At 41.5% G+C, this 21,846-nt stretch overlaps 1 protein-coding gene across 1 annotated transcript in view; it reads left to right on the top strand.

Annotated features, from left to right (window-relative positions):
- Positions 1 to 2,898: 2,898 nt before the first annotated feature.
- The window catches only part of C7H11orf53 (chromosome 7 C11orf53 homolog), a 44,050-nt gene continuing 25,102 nt past the window's right edge, over positions 2,899 to 21,846 (top strand). Inside the window, exons 1-2 of the mRNA XM_036191831.1 lie at positions 2,899 to 2,997; positions 13,554 to 13,663. Coding sequence (XP_036047724.1) covers positions 2,988 to 2,997; positions 13,554 to 13,663 — 120 coding nt within the window. The 5' untranslated portion in view covers positions 2,899 to 2,987. The remainder of the gene's footprint in view (positions 2,998 to 13,553; positions 13,664 to 21,846) is intronic.

Genomic DNA, 21,846 nt, shown 5'->3' with positions numbered 1-21,846 from the left:
CCAAAAAGGATGGCCTGGGGCACAAGGAGCTCCTTGTATGTGCTGATCAGGCCTATGTGTAAGAGCAGAAACTTTGTACAGAAAAAAAACTGCATTTAATAACATACAATAATCTGTAACCTGAACGAAATGTTTCAGGCAGCCTTCACTGGCACTGCATGGTATGAAATCCAGCACAGTGCAATGCATGCACATCCTGTGTTCAGGATCAAGGCTGCAGTGAAGTTGAACCACACAACACAGGTAAGCACTACCGGAAATATCTCCAGTTCAGTGTATATTTGATTTTGAATTAATTTTGTGAAGGAGAAATGGGAGGGGAGGGGAAGGAAGGAGAGAAGGGGGGTTATTACCAACCACACACAAGGAAGGACAGCGTTTGTACAGCTCTCACGTCAGTGAAATCATCTTGGTGCATGCACAAGTAAACCACGAGAGGAAAAAGGTGTATCTGTGGCTGAATCTTAAAAGATATGCAGTTTTCATCAGCACAAAGGGAGGGGAGGGCGCCTTGGTTTGAGACTAGTATAAACAAAGACAGAGGATTTAAAAGGCCACAGCTCCCTTGAGCAACACTAAGCAGGGCTGAAGACTCACCAGTTGATAGAATGCTTGCCAACCATGCCTAGAGCCCTGTGTATGATCCCCAGCACTGTGCAAGCCCACTCATGGCACACACCTGTAATCCCATCCCTGGGGAGGTGGAAGTGGGGACACCAGACTCGTAAGGTCATTCTCTTTCAGCTACACAGCAGAATTGGGGCCAGCCTAGGATACAATGGGACCTCTCAAAAATAAATAAATAAAATAAACAAACATTTGAGGGATGGCAGCTATAGTTTACAGTAGCTACTGTTGTTATAGCTACTGTAGACACCATCAGCTCTTTAAGAACACATGGGAGGGACTCTTTACAATGTAAATTCCCTGCCATGGCTACCTGATACTCAGGCTGGGGAAGCCTGGCATTGACTGAACTTCGTAAGCATTCCAAGTGATTCTGGGGAAAGTGGTCCAAGATCCATATGAGAAACTATGATGCTTAGAGGGAAGCAATGGAGCCGGATCACAGAGAGCCTTGACAGCCAGCTGAGAAGGTCGGTGGTCTTCATTCTGACAGTAGTAGGGACTCATAACTGTAAGATTGCTGTGTTTTGCTTGGAAGTGCTAAATTATCCCAGGCTTTTTTAATAGCATGATGTTTTAAGGAATCTACAAGCTGGCTGGAGGTGATTATAGAAACAGTGAACAGTCCATCTTAGAAGTTCCTAAGAATGTGACTGAATTACTGTCCAGGAGAGTACACAAGACAAGCTGGGATGATTACTGGACCCCGCTGCTTGGGGAAGGATACAACTCACCAGGGTCTGTGCAGTCATGAGGTGGGAGTCAGAAACAGAGAACCTGAGACAAGTTTTGCCTTTTTGGTTTTCTCCTAGACATCTAGAAACCACAAGCAGTGTTATTCCACAGGGGGAAAAAATGTGCACAGACACAAAGTGTGCAAATTTGTGCATCAGAAAATTCCAGAAGTTCTTTTAATCTCCAGTCATCCATGCAGTGCTTGGGACCCCTTAACTCTCTTACAAAGTATCTAGGGCCCCAGGGGTAGTTTTAAATTTGAACTATTTCTATATTTCCACATACACTTATAGTATTAAAAGTAAAACTAAGAATTGTTAACTTTTTCATTTAAATTAGCTATAACAAAGCATTACATATTGGCACACTTTTTTCAAAACGTATTTGCTCCCACTACTCCCAAAATTTTTTTAGTGAGAAAAATTTAACTGTTTTTGCAGTTTGGTAAATGACTTTATCATCCAGCTTCATAGGAAACAACTCCATTTTTGTGTCTGCTTCTCCAGTCTGTGCTGTCATGCATCTAGAAAACGTTTGGACTCCCCCATGAGAAAGTGAGAGGGTAAAGGACCAATCAATCACTCGTTGCCTTTCCTAGGTAGATAGTTTGGGACTTTGCAGAGCCCCCAGGATCTCTCTAGAACAAACTGTTGTTTTAGAGTCCTTTGATCTCACTCCAGGTCTTGAGAAGCTCTGGATGAAGCCTGCGTGAATCTATGAAACATCACGTGTACACGTCTAGAATGACTGGGAACATGTTCCAGAAGGTGCCTAGTTCTAACTTCGTTCAGAATAGGAGGCAAAAATCAAAACTAGATGAAGCAGCAAACTGTTGGAAGTTAAAGACCCATGAGCAAAATGCTGAAATCCCTAATCTTTGTTTTCTCTATGTTTTTCTCCAGAGGAATTCATAGCACAGTGCACCAGAAGATTCCTTTTCAATGGGGACGTTTGATTAGAGGTGCTCCAGGTACCACTTTGAACCTCACTAGGAGGGCAACTGAGCAGAGATTTTTTTTTAAGCAGCTTACAAATATTTGATGACAAATCCCTGCAGTAGCACACACATTTTGTTTATAAATAAAAAAGATTACCTACATATATTTAAATGGAATGATATTTTACTTCTGTTTGCAAAAGAAAATACCTTGCTAAGATTTTAACTATGTTGAAGAGTGTCCAACTTTTTAAAAACCTTAACAGAGTAATACAAATACAGTGCCAACTGGACAACATGGACTTTTACATACAACACACTATTTTTTAAAGCCAAACCCTAATTTAAGGGATGGGGAAACACCACGGCTATTCATGAAGCAAATAATAGCTGCATTGTTTCCATAACAAACATTTAAAAGAGTTGCTTCCTAATGGAAACTCATTGTTACTGAATAAAAATCCTTAGAGAGGGAAAAAGCACCTTCATATATAATCTGCATTGGGGATGCAAATTTGAGAGAAACATACACCAAAGGATTTGCATTTAATCAAATCTGAAGCAAGTCATTTCAGAAGCGTCACTCTGTGTGCAGAAGGCTCTCCACCAGGACCAGCCTGAGCTCTCCAGATCAGGACCCCTCGCTAAGGACATTTATTGGAAGCCTGGTACTGCAGCACCATCCAGGATGGACAGCGGTGAGTTGATTATTACCATAAAAACAATCGTTAGAGATCCTAATTCTTAGTGCTGACTATGATCTTAACCTCATCAAACATGAGAATGCACTAGCACTGTCTTTGGCTAGAGTACACACAAATGTAAGAACAAAGACAGAAACCAACTGTTGATAATATTTTTATAACTCCAGTTACAATGTATTGCTCTTAGATTTGATTTGCTGCATTGAGTTTAAGTAGATATTCATTCTGAGCAAGAAATCCAGTCAAATGAACAATATTCTCGTAAAATGATGATCTGAATATTAACACTTTTTTTCCAGTATTGTGGAACTCTGTTAAATGTGGTACTTTCTGGGAAGCCCTCATATAAAGGAAGGACAGGAAAATCTACATGTGTACAGAATGTGAAACATCTCTTGGCATCTGATTTCAGACTCTTTTATTAACGATCAAGATTATTCTCTTAATGTATGATAAGGAACAGGCTTGAGTGCCATTTCACAAATTCAGAGTACATACAGGTCTTGCCTAGTTTGTTCATCCTGAAGTGGTATGTGTTAGTGTTGAGGTAGAATAGAACGCACCCAATCAGGAACAAACTTGAGATGTCAATAATGGCACTGTAAATGTTAATAAATGACAGACGAAATACTTCAAAAATTCTTTATAAAGTACTTTGAACAGCAACTTGATACATCTTAAGTGATAGATCTCTTTAAATTCTGATCTCAACACGTAGGAAGTGGGATATATCTGTCAGAGCACCTATCTGAGGCAGCATGGCCTTGGTTACTGGCGGGAGAGCTTGGGGCTCCCCCTGTGGGGCTAACTGGCAGAAGAGAGGAGATGAGAGAGGTGGGTAGCCACTGTGTGATAAGATGACTTGAACACAATCCTAAAATAAGTCCAGTGATTTCACCGTTCATGCTTAGAATGTTTCATCATTTTCTGATTAATAATTCAAACCTTTCTAGATTCAATGAGCTTGAAGACTGTTCTCCTCTGGGGGTCCCCTGGCCCCTGGCGACCCCAGATCAGAAGCAGAGTGCAAACAGTGAGCTTCTAACAGATGTGCAGCAAAGTGCTAGTGGTTCTGAGAGGGCATCTCCCTTCTCCTCAGGGAAGTAGCTAGAGCTGGGAGAATGGGACAAGGAAAGGGGTACCAGATGGGGATTGAGAGTTAACACACAGAGGCTGAGCACACGGTATCACTGCTGCGCTGTCTGGGACCTCATTCTTGCCTCCATGACAGGCAGAATCTGGAACAAACATACAGGTTCTCCATCATCAATGCCCTCCCCCCATTCAGCATTTCTACTTTGACTGTTCTGAGTGACAGGTGGCCTTCACAGAGTGTCATGAGGAGCTATAATTCAGACACTTGTGCCCACTGATTTCATTGTGCTGTTGCCCAGTGGCATAACTCAAAATGTAACTTCTCTCCTGAAGCTGTTCTGCTTTGTTCTTTGGGTCTTGCACCAGACCATTTCATTCCTTCTTTATGTCACACGCCCTTCCTTAGCCTCGCCAGGGAAAGTAAAAGTGAGAAAATATACTTCAAAAAAGCCATTAAAATACTAAAATAAGGTTGTGTTTCAAATATCATGTGTGTGCTAAGCATCACTAAAATTTCTTTGGGGGAGGGTCCCCAGTATTTTAAGTATTAGATTAATTTTAGAATATATGAGTTTGATTTGATGGAAAAAAGTAATTTTCAAAAAACAAATGAAAACAACGCACCATTAAGTCTACTGTGGATCAAATTACCCAAAGACAAGGGCACTAGGAGACGTGTGACAGACACATTTGGCTACATATACATAATCATAACCCCGCAGTGCCAACTTCTTTCCCAATTCTAAAGGATAAATTGATTCCTATTGATGAATTTGCTTGTGCCTTCTCTCTGGAAACTCTCATCTCTGTTTTCTCAACAACCGATCTGAATGTAAGTGTGTATCTAGAGTATTTGAATAAAAACTCTCCAGCCCTTCTTGCCGATGCAGGTGTGGATTCTTATAGACACAGTGCACAGAGAGAGTCAAATGTCTAGGAGTGGAGACGCCAGGAACATTTGTGAACCCTAAATACCACTCTACCCGAAACAAGGAACATAGACTCTCCCACGGGAGGAAAACTCTTAAAGAACTTAGGCCAAGCTCTATTGATTTGCTAAAATTCGTTTTAACGCGCCTGCCTGGACTGCTGTCAAAGTAGATGCTCGCATTTCCACACACGGCTGCTACAGAGCTGGCTCATGTGACTATTTTCATATCCTTACCACCCTCGCTTCCGTGACACCCAAAACTAAAGGCGTCACCTCCAGCTTCTGGGAAATGACTCCCAAGTTCTAAGAGCCTTTTCAATCCCACTGTCTCAAGTTCATCTCCTCCAACTTTTCAAAGTGTTATTGAGATAGATAGATAGATAGATAGATAGATAGATAGATAGATAGATGATAGTAGAGAGGGGGGAGGGAGGGAGGGATAGATGGATGGATAGATAGGTGATAGGTAGATAGATATCATCTATAAACAGATAATATAAATACAGAAATATAGATATCTCAACAACTTGTAGGAGTCAGCATATATATGTATGTATACACACATATACATGTATATAATACACATTTATTGAGCACCTACTAAGTACCAGGTACTTGACATTGCTGATTATCTTTTTTCTCAGGGCTCCTTTCTTTCACTCCCTGGTCTTTCCATCCTGATCCAACACCGCTGTCCCATCATTCTAGATTTTTCCCACAGTGGTCCTTCCATGGATTCTTTCTTGGCCTAGACATCTGTGATTAAATATCCTCTTTCTTCTTGTTCTATAGAGAGTATTATTTTCATAGATCTCATTATAATAATTTGAAAGATAAACAGTGTCAACCCAGCTCTACATTCTTGTTATATCTACATGACACTTTGACTTTTTTGATGATATCCCCACAACCCCAAAGTCAACATATTCAGAATGCCCTGTGCCTATCCAAATCTTCATAGTTTGCTATTTGTTTTTGTGTGTGTTTGTATGTATATGTGCATGTGTGTGTGTGAGTGTGTGCACATGTGTGTCACTTTGGGAGGTCTCTTAAATCTGTCCTTTCTTGTCATTTCTGTTGATTCATGCTAGTTTTCTTTTTATAATTTCCCAACCCCACTGTATCCTTATCCTAAACCTATCGTAGGACCCACTTTCACATTAATCTTTCAAATATTTTTCAAATCTTCCAAAACTATGACAAAGGTCATATTTGTTTGTTAAATATTTTAGTGGCCCCTTTCATCTCTGATATCAAGTGTGTACTGCAATAATGTTTCAGTCAATTTCTGAATGCATAAAGGCCAGTTGTCCAATAACATTATGTCACATAATGACATCAGAGCCACCTCAACTTATGAAAGTACCCTCTGTGACATTTGCACAAGTTGAAATTGCCTAACAACTCATTTTCACAGCATGTTACCATCACTAAGCAATGCATGACAATATGTATTTCTTTTTAATGTTTTTTAATCTTTAATTGTATTTATTTGTGTATGTGCATAAGTGGGTTGAGAGGGATATGACACGGTGTACCGTTCCCATGAAGGTCAGAGGACAATTTGCAGGAGTCAGTTCTCTCCTAATATATGAGACCTGAGGATTGAACTTGGGTTGTCAGGCTTGGTGGCAAGCACCTTTATACCATCTCACCAGCCCAGTAAAATAAATTCCTATAGACATTTATTTGTTTACTTCAGCACTTTCATTACTATTAATAGCAATGATGAAAAACATCTTTCAACAGGTGTTTCCCTAGAAGCCTAGTGTGTCAGACACAGGTATCGGGGTGTAGTAGTGAGATACTTTCTTCTCGCAAGGAACAGAAAACAAACAATGAGCTTCTAAATAGGAAACTCTATGGAACTTTATAAAATGGTGGGTCCTAAACAGAAATAAAAGTACAGGAGAAGAAGAATCTTCAATGTGTTATAGGGATGGTATAACATTTAAAATGCTCTCATGGAGCTGACTTTACACAGGGACTCTGAGGAAGAGAGGGTGGTCAGTCACAGAGGTAAGGGGATAAAGGTCAGAGGAAGAGAAGGTGGTCAGTCACAGAGGTAAGGGGGTAAAGGACAGAGGAAGAGAGGGTGGTCAGTCACAGAGGTAGAGGGATAAAGGACAGAGGAAGAGAGGGCGGTCAGTCACAGAGGTAAAGGACAGAAGAACATTCCAGCTCAGAGGCAGCAATATCCTCAGGCAAAAGCACTCTTGGTCCATTTCAGAGCCACACTCAGTGCAGAGGGTGAGTCTTAGGAAAAGAGCACAGAAGGGCCAGGGAACAGGGTCATCTGATGGTGCTGTCAAGGCTCTTACTAAGTGAAATGGGGAAGTGCTGCAGGGCTCTGAGCACAGCGATGATATGACTGGACTTTTTTTTTTCACTTTGGAGCTTGGTTTTACTTTATACAGATTGTGGTGATGCCATGTTTTCTCCATCTTAAAGTAAAAGAAGGTACTTTATTGTTGGTATTACAGAAGACATTTGAGAGATCTTAATCTTTTAAGAACAGTTTTTAAAAATACCAAAGTTTATAAGGCTATCAGCTTATAAAATGCTCTATATTGTTAATGTTTGGACTTAAAATAAAAGGCTAAAAATTAGGGTCACAGCCATAAGCTCCAAATGCTAACCAGAAACTGGGTTGTTCATTTCTTGGGATGCAGCAAGATAATGACCTAGGCAGTCTGACAAAGGGCTTGAAACAGCTTCTGACTCTATGAGTCTTCACCCTTTGGGAGTTACCAAAAATCTTTTTACAGGGGTGGTCTAGGACCACCTGTATGTCAGATGTTTGCATTGAGATTCAACAATGGCAAAACTGCAGTTATGAAATAACATTGAGAAAACCAATGACTTAAAAATGTTTCTCCTTACCCAAGGTACGTTTCAGGCTTAAGAATGTTGTCTAGTCTCCTTGTATTTGTTAAGTTTGTTAAGCTTAAGTTATTTGGATAAACTGATACATATATATGTTTTATATTGATATTTTGTTTTGGTTTCTTTACTGAACCTGTATTTGATGCTAGAAGAGCTTTAACTTAAAAGCATTGTTTTTAGGCTACTTATTGTAGACTGTTAGAGAACATAAATAGTCACGACTGGACTTTTTAAAGGACACCTCCCACCCCCAGACCTGGTGCCTTGTGAACTTTATTCATCTGTTAATTATCATGTGATTATTATTTGTAATTGAAATTATTTGTAAAAGGTATATTTGCCATAGGCTTTTGGGCATGCACGTAAGACAGAAATTGCTAGTTCAGATTCAAATAATCAATTTAAAAGTCCTTCAGAGAAAAGCAGTGTCGAGACTGTCTGCAAACACCCGGACCTCTTCTCGTCCACCCTCTCTTCCTTCCCAGACCTGTCTGAGTCTGTGCCTCCCATCCTGCAGAGTGCCCTCTCATTGCTCAGCAGGACTGCCAGGGTTAGAGCTACCTCTCCACCATATACACATCCCACCACACACAGGAATATCATAAAACCCTTCCTGCTGTGTTTGGTCAAGATTTGGGTGCTTCTGAAGAAATTGGAGTCACCTAGAGAGCTGTACCACATCCCTAGGGTTTCTAACTCAGTGCTCCAGAATAGGGTCTGGGAATCTGCATCCCTCCCAAGTTCTTAGTTGCTGATGCTGAAGATCCAATCACAATTGTATATTCTCAACTTGATGTGTCTCCCTGGCCTTGACCCCTGCTTTGTTCCAACCATTAAGATCCTCATTAACCTCCCTTGGGGTTATTCTTCATGCACAGTGTGGCTGTCTGAATCACCCCCTCCCCATGGCCTTTTTTTATTTCCTTCTCAGAGGTTGAGGACTAACATGCTTTTAGCCCAATTTTTTTTCTTCTTTAAGACTGACTTTTCGGCATTTTCTACATCTTTCAAAAACTTTACTCTTTTCTTCTCATTCCATTATTCTTAGCTCCTTGCTACCCCTAAACACGTACATAGACAGGAAAACCCAAGCAAACCTCCCCTGAATGCTGAACTTCTCTGTAATCATCATCCATTCCCTTGCTACTCTTTCCCTTCAAACTTCAAGAATAATTAGGCCCATTCCCTGTCTCCATCCCCCTCTTGACATCCTCATTGGACTTCTAGGCACCCCCACATCTCCAGAGTCTCCTTTGCTAAGGACCACACCAACCACTGAACTGAAAGCCAAGGATGTTCTTCTGTCCTAATCTTCACTCTACCACAGCAGAGAGTTTTCTGTCTTTCTTGAAATATCTCCCCCTCACTCCTTGATGCCATGGTCTCTCATTTCATACTGGCTCTTCTCCTGTTAATCTTTCCCATTTTCTGTTTGTTTGTTTCTTTACTTGTGTGTCTGTCTTTATTATAAAATCAACAAACTTCCATCTAGTTTAAATAATATGTTATACCTAAGAGGATTTTAGTCCATTTTTTCATGTTGATGTAATGTTCCATCTGGAAAGGTTTGTGATGAGTAGCATAGTGGCTAGTTAGTTATTTATTTCAGTAAGTAGTCAGACATAAGATTGCATAGATTCCGTAATAGGTGTAGTAAATGAGGGATACTAGTTTTTTGTGTTTAGTGCTAAATGAGGTATATAGCAGAAGCATTAACTTCATTAGTTTCAGTCTATATAAGACTTTGCTTGAAGTTGTTTTATTGCATTCATTAATACCATTCCAAAATAATCCATTAATCTTATAATTATTACAAAAATTGTTAATAATGGACCCTCTCAGTCAACTGAATTGTGTAGGCTGTATACACATAGTGACAGATCTGCAGCCCATTTTCTTTGTAAGGCTTCCCTCTGCACCCCCAAATTTCTTCAAATGTGAATGCAACCTGGCTTCTGTCATTCATCCTCTAGTCCAGAACCCTGCCCTGTGTGTCAGGACACAGCCTGGCTCTGTCATTCATCCTCTAGTCCAGAACCCCGCCCTGTGTGTCCAGGATCACTAGCCTGGCTCGGTTCATTCATCCTGCTAGTCCAGAACCGCCGCCCTGTGTGTCAGGACTACAGCCATGGCTCTGTCATTCATCCTTCTAGTCTATGAACCCCGCCCCTGGTGCGGTCGGACACAGCCTGGCTCTGTCATTCATCCTCTAGTCCAGAACCCCGCCCTGTGTGTCAGGACACAGCCTGGCTCTGTCATTCATCCTCTAGTCCAGAACCCCGCCCTGTGTGTCAGGACACAGCCTGGCTCTGTCATTCATCCTCTAGTCCAGAACCCCGCCCTGTGTGTCAGGACACAGCCTGGCTCTGTCATTCATCCTCTAGTCCAGAACCCCATCCTGTGTGTCAGGATATAGTGACATACAATAGAGTTTTATTCAGACATAAAGAAAGAGGAAATTATGTTATTTGCATCAAAATGCATACAAATGGAGGACATAATATTAAGGAAAGCAAGTCAGGGCTCAGAAAGGCAAGTGTATGCCTCTCTCATTTGTGGATCCTAGATAATTACACAATACATATATGTCTTTATGAAACTTATTAATATGTACAATGAATACATGGCAATAATTGCATAGCACACACAATCAGTATCATAGTGGTTTTAATATAATTGTCTCATCACTTTAGAGTATCCTGACCTGTTTGTCCTAGTATGCCAGATGCAGATTATGACTACCTATATGTGTCATCATGTGATCCTGTCAGACATTCCCTCAAGGGACTACTTCTTCTTTCCTATGTCCTAGAGCAATGGTAGAAAGGTGGGAATTTCCTTTTAATCTTCCCCTCCATAACCTCTTAAATATAAATAATTTTAACATCTACTCCTGGCCCTCCTCCATGACCTATGACCTCTTGTCTCAATGACTCTAGAATCCTCCAGACCGATCTCCCTGTGGCTTTGTGGTTCTCAAACCCACTGTCCATGCTGTTGTCTGAAGAGTCTATCTAAAATGCAAATAGAAGCATACTTGCCCTTGCCAAAGAGCCTTCAATGGCTCACTGCTGACAGGATGAGGTCCTAGCTCCTGTGTACCAAAAAAAAAAACATCATGGTTGAATGCTATTCGTTTCCCCAGTCTCCCTTCCAGCCACTTCCTCTTTCACACCTCATTCTGTTCTTGCTCCCAGACCTTTGCCTGCCCTGCCCTCTACACCTGGAATGTTCTTTAAGCCTCCACTAACATCTCATCCCTCCTTTCCCAACCCATCCACCCTGTCCCCACAAGGAAGTAATGCAGCCTATATTTCTCTAAATACTCCAGACAGATTTCTATTGTTGTACCTGGCACATTTCCTTTATAATTATTTTAAGGTATTTCCTTCTCCACTAAACAGTATGCTCCCTTGTGTTCTATTGACACATAGAAAACATTGAATAAATAACTAATTAATAAATATAGCCTAAGGTTTTTCAAAAAAAAAAAAACAAATAAGACATGACCTATTTTAAGTGAATTCTCATGCTGTATATTAGACAAGGATTAGAAAGAAGTACTTCAACCCTCTTTAGTCAAAAATATATAGACCAAATCCTGTCAAAATTAGACAAAAGGGACCATTGAAATAATCTTACTTTGTTGAAACCAGGCTGTGTGGTTCTATTTGAGTTAGATGACTCATTCTCTTGAAACCGACTTTTTTTTCCCTGCTCTATCTGCATATGGGTGTTTTTATGAAACTAAGTAGTTTCAAAGCCTTTTCAGATGTATATGTTATTTTTCCTTATAAATCCCTGAAGACAGCTAAGAAGAAATTATAATCATTTCACACATGAAGAAAACAGGGCTGAAGGATTGTCATTTCCCCACACCTGTGACTAATGTGTGGCTATGCAAGTCCCAAGGCTTAAACCAGCTTAAACCACAACCTCCTCTAGCCTTTACCTGGCTTGCCTATGACCGCTCGCGCTTGCGCGCGCTCTTGCGTTCTCTCTCTCTCTCTCTCTCTCTCTCTCTCTCTCTCTCTCCCTCCCTCCCTCCCTCCCTCCCCCTCCCTCCCTCCCTCTCTCTCCCCCCCTTCATTCCATTCTTTATGTAATAATGTAATACAAGTTGATTTGTGTGTCAGATACTTTTTACAAATTCAAGCAGATTAGAGATGTCTCTGTGCCTCAGATACGCAGGCATGAGTATGTTCTGTCATATGCACAGATACTCAGTCTGTCCCAGATGAATTTGCTTGTAAGCCAGCAGCCCTTCAGCTAAAGTGGATCAGAGCCACCCACCCGCCACAGCAATTTCAAGCTTAAAAATATTTTAAACTGTGTCTAGTTCAACCACTAATTCAGTGCCTGAGCACACCTCCAGGTTGGTCCAAGCAGAAGATTCTCCAGGAATTACTTGACCATCTTGATTCACAAATCTCACAATTGCTAAAGATAATACTAGCCAACTTCAAGCCTTGGGGAGACATTTCTCTATAAATCTATCTATCTGTCACTTATTGGTGATATTTTTCCTAGTTGTTAGTGCTACAAACTGACCTGAGTCTAAATTTTGTGTCTATATTGCTTTTAGTTGAGACTCTGGCAAAAAACTTAGCCCAGTATGCTCATCTATAAAATGGATCAAAATAAATAAAGCATGTCAATTGGCAAGTACTATAGTATCTTCAACAACTGCACAGAGTAAGTACTCAAAACTGTGTTAACTAAACCACTAACTCTTCTTTGTCCTTGGTATGATTTTATTTTGAGTGTGTGTGTGTGTGTGTGTGTGTGTGTGTGTGTGTAGGTGTACATACATGTGTGGGTGGAGGCCAGAGGTCACCTTGGGATACCTTCCTCCATCATTCTCCACATTGGTTTTTAAAGCAGGGTCTCTCACAAAGCCTGAAGCTCACTGACTCAGCTAGACCAGCAAGCACAAAGGATCTTCCTGTCTCTGCTTCCCCACTGCTGAGATCACAGGCACATACCTCCATACCTGGCTTTTCCTGTAGCCCTGGCCCCCAAACTCATGTCTCAGGCTTGCACAGCAAACACTTGACCAACTGAACCATCTCCCCAGCCTCCATTGACACAGGTTTTAACAGTAATTCCTTATATCCAATCACCAGATTTTCAAAGATAAAACACATTAAATGTAGTAAACAGAAGACAGACGACTTTCTTGTTAGGAACATAATCCTCTAACAACCCACTTGACCTTCTCTGACACATCCCCATACTGATAGGCCAGGGTAGGAACACAGCCTCATAGCAACCTGAGTCATGCACATTTAACTTCTTCCTGTGTGGTAAGAGGCATTATTCCAAGTCCATCCAGTCCTTGATCTTGTGACCAAAGCATCAATTGTAAATCTTATTGGAATGAATTTTGATAAAGCAGAGGTGAAACGAGAAATTTCTTTGAAGAGTTGCTGTGTAAGAGACAGAGGAGTGTCTCTTCCACCTACAGGAGTTTGGAATCACTTCCATCAAGCATCATGAAATAGGACTCATTGGAATCCACTTCAAATTCGAGATTTCTCTTGTGCTAATGAGAAAACAGCATCATTATCTTCAGCCTTGGCCAAGCTGACCTGATGACCCCATGTGTACCTGATGGTGACTCTTCCATTTGCTTCAGTCTCAGGGGACTTCAGCAGACGTGTGTACCAGGGCGTGAGAGTGAAGCACACCGTCAAAGATCTCCTGGCAGAAAAGCGATCCAGGCAGACGAGTAGCTCCAGACTCGGTGTAAGTCCTGATTCGATTCCACCTGAAGTCCTGCAGGTTTGAAGCCTCTGTTAAAGTTCTCTCTCTCCTCCCCTCCTTTCCTAACCTCACTCCCTCTCCCACCTCCTGAGTCTGGTTTTCCTCACGAGAGAGACCTTCCTTTGCCTAGGACATGCTTCAGAACTCCTTTGACAGTCTTAGCCCTCCCTACCCAGACGACCTTTCCTGGTTAAGGACACTCATGTGACAGTGTCTGGGGACTTGATTAATGGCCTCAAGGTTTGTGCTTGCACTCTTATTTGCTACACTCTCCCTGGTGTCCTCCTCACCCCATTTTACAACAGCTTTTTGCTTCACGTTTGGAATGCTATGTGTATCGCTAGCCATCTGCTATCGGTCATGTGACCCTGGAAATAGAATGTGTTACTCTTTCATGTCATGTAAGGAACAGTCTATAAATGCTAGCCCTCCTCCTTACTGAAGTACCTAGTGTAATGGAATGAACGTGAGTAGAGAGGGCACTTTTGCCTGCCCGGCACCATCTGTGTATGTTACCCTGGGAAAGTCTCTGAATCCGACAAGAAATGAAGCAACCAAAATGACCTTTAGGGTTTTTCATAATGTAAAAATGTCTGACTGTTCGTTACCTCGGGGCATGTTCGTTTGCTACTGGCGATGTTTCCAGAGCTGTGGGATCTAATTAGCTGGCTACTCCAACTAGTGACAGTAGAAACAGCATGCCTGGACTTGTCCACATCTCCCAGTCACCAGTGGAGAAAGGCTCAGGGCTTGAGGATACAATGCTGACCTTTCATATGCATTGTATTCCACGTTGGATAGACATGATTTACAATAAATCCTCTCTGAAAATCCCAGTAGGTGTTTTGAGCTTCATTCCTGTCTGTCAATCACATCTGCACTTATACCTCTACTCTGTGCCTAATAAGTTGTGCTCAGGTCTCCAAAAGTGACCAGAGAATGGCAACAGTGTTTGGTTAACATGATAAATTAATTCCATGCATTCTACTAATATAACAGCCTGAATGCTGGACATAGGTAGATGACCAGAAATAAATGGAGTAGCCACTGGGGAACATGGGGGAAGTATTTCCCCCAGAACGCCTGCTAACATTGTTGGTACCACCTTCAACACTGCTCCAATAGCTGACCCCTATGGTGTAAGTGATCAGCTTCAGAATCAACTTCTGCAGCAAGAACACCTTTTAATGCACATCCCTGCAGCCCTCCCTTCAAACAGCCTCTTCCCTTCTAGTTCGACACTCGGAGCTCAGCTTCTACAGAGAAATCTGAACAGCTGGGCTCCTTGTCTGATCCCCATTCAGTATTTCTCAGGGTGCCTGCTCAGAAGCATCTGGAGGGTGTGTTAAAAATATCATTACCAGACTGAGAGGGAAAACAGAGGGAGTGGGGTGGGGGTGTTTCTGAATCTACTCAAAATGAACAATTTCCATGCGCAAATGATGGGGATTGCTCAGCCACAGCTTCAGAAAAAACGACTGACTTTTGAAACCTAATGAAAAGTCCCAGGAAAACATCAAATCAGGTGGACAAGAGGCACACATAAGGATACAACAGGCAGGAAATGGGCTTTGTATCGACGCCGTGTGGATGAGGATAGAACTCACACTTTTCTTCGGCACCATCAATATCTATGTACAGATAATAAGGCAGAGTTACAGACTTCTATAAAAAAAAAAAATGTGCCATATATAAAAAGACAACAAAGCAGGCTATGTCCAAATGGTGAACACATTTATGTTTTTATAAACAAAAGACCTATAAATATCAAGTCATAGATTTTGTCTTTTTCTCTCTAGTTTTTAAGTTTTTCTTTTTTAAGAGATAAAATAAGTACAAGAAGTAAGTCATATTATTTAAATATCAATATTTTATCAAATCTTTGAGGCTTTCATACAATATATTTTGATCATACTCACCACCAATTCCTTCCCCTAACTCTTCCCAGATCCCAACTTTACATCCTTTCTTTCTACAACCTACTGGGTCCAATTTCTGCTGCCCATATACTTATAGGGTGTGGGGCCATCCACACAAGCAGGGTCAACCTCTCAGGGCCAGATTCATGTAGAAAAGTGACTCTCTCTCTCCACAAGAAGCCATCAACTGTCCATAGCTCCTCTCTTAGATGTAGGGCTTATGAGTCCCTGAACTCCTTTCCTTTTCATGCTGGGATGTTAACTGGCTTCATCTTGTCTAGATCTGTGCAGGCAAACACAGCTGCTGTGCATTATGAGCGCAGCGATCCTGTCATGCCCAGTGGACACTGTTTTGCTCTGGGCCTCCTTTACCCGTGGCTCTTACAATCTTTCCAACCCCTCGTCTGCAATGGTCCCTGAGCCTTTGGAAGAGATGTGATACAGATGTCCTATTTGTGTCTGGATGCCCCACACACACTTCTTCTCTGCACTTTAACCAGTTGGGAGTTTCTATGTTAACCTCTATCCATGGCACAAAGAAGTATCTCTGGTGAGGTCTGAAAGCTGTACTAATTGAAAGCATGTTATTATTCAATTTCACCTTAAAATATAGATTCATGAGGATGGGGCCAGGGAATGATCATTTTGATACTTTCTACAGTCTCCTTGAAAAATTCTTTCACACATTGCTATTAACAATAAAGAATAGGTACCCTAGCTTCACATAGCACAGTGGCTTCTTATTGCTTATATAGCTAAGCTATTGCTATTGGCCTAGAAATGAGAAAAATGGGAACCAGATATGTTGAGCAGATAGACAGTCTGCTAAATACCAAATAATCTGGTAAGAAGAAAAATACCTACACATAAAAAGTATACATTCATATAGCTAAATACTAAATGGAATACTTATGACCAGACATGCAATATGAAAATAGCTATAATGTTTATGTAAGGATGAATTGAGGTATATTTTCTGTGTAATATCTCATTTCATGGGCACATGTTTACACATCCTCTGACATATGCATTTACAGTTTCCCATTTTACAGATGAGTATGTTGAAAATGAGATAAAGGGACTGGTACACTAGAGAGATGATTCAGAGGACCTGGATTAGGTTCCCAGCATCCAAGTCAGGTGGCTCACAACCACCTGTAACTCCAGCTCCAAAGGATCTTTCACCCTCCTTTGGACTACATGGACACCTTCAACAGACACATACACATAATCTTTATTTTTTAAAAGGTATACAGTTTGCAAATAGTAGATTTGCTGAGTCTTCATTTCATATTTAAAAGAAAGCTCAGACTGGACTAAAGTAGAATAACCTTTGACACATGAAAAATAGAGAGACAGAGAGGGAAAGAGAGAGAATATGAAGGAGAATAACTATCAAATAGAAAAAACTAGCAACAGCAAAGTAAGTCACCTCCAGCCGTGGTATTGACAGGGCCATTCTAGGTGGTATAAATGTACCTTAACTCCACATTCTCATTGTTAGTTCTGAGTACTAGAATTGTCTTTCTCACTTTAGTGACATTTAAGCTTCAGTGATTAAATACGTAATTCCTATGTGAGCTCATTTGGACTTTAAGCATCTCTGAATTGACTTTACCACCTGCTTACTACTGAAGAATACTGAGAGATCTGTCTAGAAAGGTATTCCCATCAGTCACCACCCACTCTTAAGACCTATTTCTACCCCTGCTGTAAATGTAACTCAATGAGCAAAAATTGTGGAGCCCCCTGCTGCCAGCAGACCCTCATGCACAGGGCTCTGATTTCACAAGCACTTCCTTTCCTTCATACTGATGCATAAGGACACAGTGAATCTTCAGTCTCAAGTGCATTTATAGTATGGAAACTACTCATAAGGCATGTTTAAAATTTTCAGCTGACAGCACGACTAAGGACCCATGACTAATGGCCCCAACCAAAAACTGAACTCCCAAAGATCCTATGGCAATCCTCTGGGACCTGTGGGTGGACACATGATTATATATCTTGAGAGTGGTTTACCTGGGTGGACACTTAATGCAAGCAGATGTGTGCTTTGCAAAGGAAGTTTTGAAAGGGAAACACAGAGAAAACACAAGATGAAAAGGTAAAGTGACCCCTTCAGCAGAGGTTGGAGGCAATAAATCAAGGAGTCCCACGTCTGCAAACGCTGGAAGAAGATGGGTGCCCTGTTGAGCAGCAGAGGAAGGACAATCTTGCCAAGGACCAGGCCATGAATACCTGGCCTTCAGGACCACGAGAACACATTGAGATGTTCTCACTGTGATAGGCTATCGTTATCCTGGGAAACTAGTGCATGGAGTGTAAATAATTAGGTCCCTCCCCACCAATCCGCTTCCAGATGTAGTTATTAGATGCCCACCTTGTGACCACTCCCTGAATAAGGTGACACAGCTGTGGTCTCTATCTTTACCAAAAATTTCCTCAAGAACATCTTTCATGATTTTGCAGTAAAGTTTTGTAAAATAACATAAAAACAAAAATCTTGTATCAAGCAGGGTTTTCACAGAATCATTTCCATCTATTTTATCTCCTATACTGTGGCTTGACAACTGCTGTGTCTATATATTCAAACTGTGAATTCTCTTGATATTTCTTTTCTCTCGAGTATATTTTCTGTCATTCTTCACCACTCCACTGGATTTCAGCCATGATAAACACACACCACTCGCCAACACCTGGTACCAAAAAATACATAATTAGATTTCTGACCAGTTAAATTTTTTGCAACTCTACTACAATTGAATTCATAAAAGCTAATCATTTAATCATTTAACTTTTTAAGGATAACACCACCAAATTCAATAAACTCTGTTATCTCTAGAACAAAATGAAAAATCAATAAGCCTAATTGCCAGCATTTTTCTGTTCCATTTTGAAATTCAGTCTACGATTCACAGACTATTGAGCTCACTAATCAAGTTTTTCTTAAGCACTCGTGAAGATTCATCTGGAATCACTAAATATACAGCAGCTGGAAGGAGGGATGGATGAGAAGCTGTTCGGAATTTCAATTGTGTGGGAGGGTAGGGAAGCACATTGTCCTGTGTGAGAGAATTAGAAGGGCCTGGAACCACGGTCTGGCAGTTCATCTCGCCCACACATTGGTGGATACAGTAGTAGCTTTCATTCTGAACCCGCCCACGGAAACACTGCAGTCAGCCGCAATAGCCAAGCAGATATGAAGGTTCGAGTTAATATTTTACATAAACATGGGGAAAAATAAATAGAAATATCTGGCTCCACTTTTGAAAGCCTTTAACTGAAGGAAATGCCAAGAACTATTCCATGTAGGAAACATTTAGGCTATGCTCTCTTGAGTTATGCATAAAATAAATGAAAAACAAAACTTACTTTCACATAGTGTGATCCTTTCCTATCAACCCCAAGTGTTAGCTTCTCAAATATCAGTTATTATACCTCTGATCTCTTTCTACCCAGTCCTAAATCCTTCTACTTCAATTTGCTACTTAAATCTCGGTCAAGGACGTTCAGGATATGGCCATATTGTCAGCTGGAGTTCATGGTTAATAATTTGTCCTAATCATTTTTCTGGTGAAAATGTTGTAAGTAGTGGAATGAAGCCTGGCAGAGGGACAAAGTGAGTTTTGAACAGAAGGCAAATAGGTACCATACAGCATCTGTATGGCCTGGAATCAATGAACATGTTTGATCTTTGGTGAGAGGCGTGAGAAAGCTAACTGCAAGACAGGTGTCCACTGGCTAGCTCAGTTCGGGAGACTGTCTTTGCACTGGGGCTACAGTGGGAGGTTTGTTTAGTCCCTGCCCAGCTGCTGCTTTGCTCTGCCAATCACATGCACACTCCATTTACCACCGAGTATAAACCTGTGACATCCAGATCTTTAATTTGCATCTGGATTTCCTGTGAAATAGTAGCGGGGGTGGGGGGGGAGTGGGTAATATGCAACTGGAAACCATATGTGATGTCATCTCAAAAGTTTCTTTGATTGTCCTGAAACTTTGGAAAATGTACTCTCTTCTGCCTCCGGAGAAAGACTGCTGGGGACTTTGTCTCTTTGAGGCCCTCACTGTGGTCAGTTAAAGTGGTTTGGGGTATCCCCATTCTGCTTTCTAAGCCTCAGCATCCTTGTCAGTAATTAAAGTTGAACCATTTGCCTGGGACTGCGCTCATCTCAACATCGTTTTTATTTTTATTTATCTCTATGTGTGTGCAGGTATATTAGTAATGTTTGTATGGGTACACATGGGTATGGGGGCATGCACACATGTATGCACACATGTATGTGTAGAGGGCAGAGGGGGCAACCTCAAATGTGATTTAGGAGCTCCTTGAAGCTGTTTCTTACCAGGCTGGAACTCACCATTGTTCAAAGGCTGACTGCCCAGGGTACCCCGGAAAAGCATCTCTCTTCACTTCTGTAACTCTGGAACTACAGAATCCTATCCCCATGCCCAGCTTTTTCCTGAGGACTGGGGGATTAGACTCAAGTCCCGGTTTCAGGGCAAGCACTTTACCAATTAAACCATCTCCCCAGGCCCATTCATTTCTAAAGAAATTGTATGTTATATATTTGAGATTTGCAACATGATGCTGAGATAACATGTAGGTAGTGAACTGGTTACCATAGTGACTAGTGACGCATCTTAACATAGATGAATACATACACACACACACACACACACACACACACACACACACACACACACACACACGTCATTGTACATAGTTACTCTTCTGTGACAAAAGCCATTCCAATGTGTTTCTATGACAAAGATCTACAACAGTAAAATTTTGTGAACCACATCCCCAATACTGGGTATGTCAGACCTATAGAATGGTTCTACCTAGTTCCTCCTTTGGAGGAATACAGCTCAGTATTTCATTTCTAAGACCTCTTCCTTCACTCTATTTTGGTTATTCAATTTCAAATGTTCTTATCAAGATATTTAGCATTTAAAATAGTCTCTGACATCTTGGGAGATGGTTTGGTGGCTCCTGGACACCAGAGAGATGGCTCAGTGACTCAGTGGGGAGCATGCTTTTCGGTATGCATGAGGACTTGAGTTTGGATCCCATCCACTCAAGTAAAATCTAGGAGTAGGGGTATCCATCCATAATCTCAGTGCTGAGGCCAGGGAGGGACAGGCAGAGATACACTGATCGATAGGGCTCACCAATCAACCAGATTTGCCAAGAGCCTCTGTCTCAAAATGATGATGATCATGATGCTGATGATGATGATGATTGTGGGGCATTTACCCACCAACCCCACAGCTCCCCAGAGTTTTCTTGAGTGTGAGCAGCAGGAAATATTAAAAGGATTTATAGTGTGGAGACAAACACATAGAAAATAAAAGATAGCCTGGGAAGGGCCTGGAACCAATTCCAATGGGCCCTGACTGTCTCTGCCCCAGGGTATTTATAGAGATGCCAAGGGGGTGGAGCAAAAGATCTCCTCCCCCCCCCCAGCACAGCCAAGTGCAGACCATTTCAGACACCTGCACTCAAGCCCATGACCCTAATCATCCTCTATGTGAACCTGCTGGGTAAAGCCACAAGGAACCCGAAAATGGGCTCCCACAGATGATGATTATGATGATGATGATGATGATGATGGTGATGGTGATGATGATGGTGATGATGATGATGTAGAGGGGCTGAGGAGATGGCTCAGTGGTAAAGAGCTTGCCTCACAGGCATAAGGACCAGAGTTCTTCTGCCCTAAACTCTTACAGATGCCAGGAAGGTGGCTACTGGCCTTTAACTCAATCCTCAGTGGGTCAAAGCTGTAGATCCCTGGAGCAAACTGACTATGAGGACCAGCTGTATTTTTGAGCTCCTGGGTTTGGGTTTGATTAAGAGACCCTGCCTCAGAGAATAAGGTAGAAGGTGCCCACTCTGCAAACACACATATATATCACAAACACAACTGTATATCTCACATGGTGTGTTTGTGTGGGGGGTGCCTGAAGTCAATCTCTGGCCTCCACACATGAATGCACAGGTAATGCCACACATACATGCTTATGTACACGCACACCACACAGTAGATGAATAAAGAAATAAATCTGAATCTGAGTCATAGCGTGTCCTCAGTTTGCAGCATCTGTGAGCTGATTTAGAGTTCACTGTCACTCAAGAACCAGCTGAAGTTTATCTAAGACAGGAAGAGGCATGGTGAAGAACTTAGGCTGTACAACCAGATCACCTCAATCCATACCCCAACTCTGCCATCTACAAAT

The sequence above is a fragment of the Onychomys torridus genome, chromosome 7 (assembly GCF_903995425.1).
Source record: "Onychomys torridus chromosome 7, mOncTor1.1, whole genome shotgun sequence".
NCBI lineage: Eukaryota > Metazoa > Chordata > Mammalia > Rodentia > Cricetidae > Onychomys > Onychomys torridus.
This window is presented reverse-complemented; position numbering and strand designations above follow the sequence as displayed.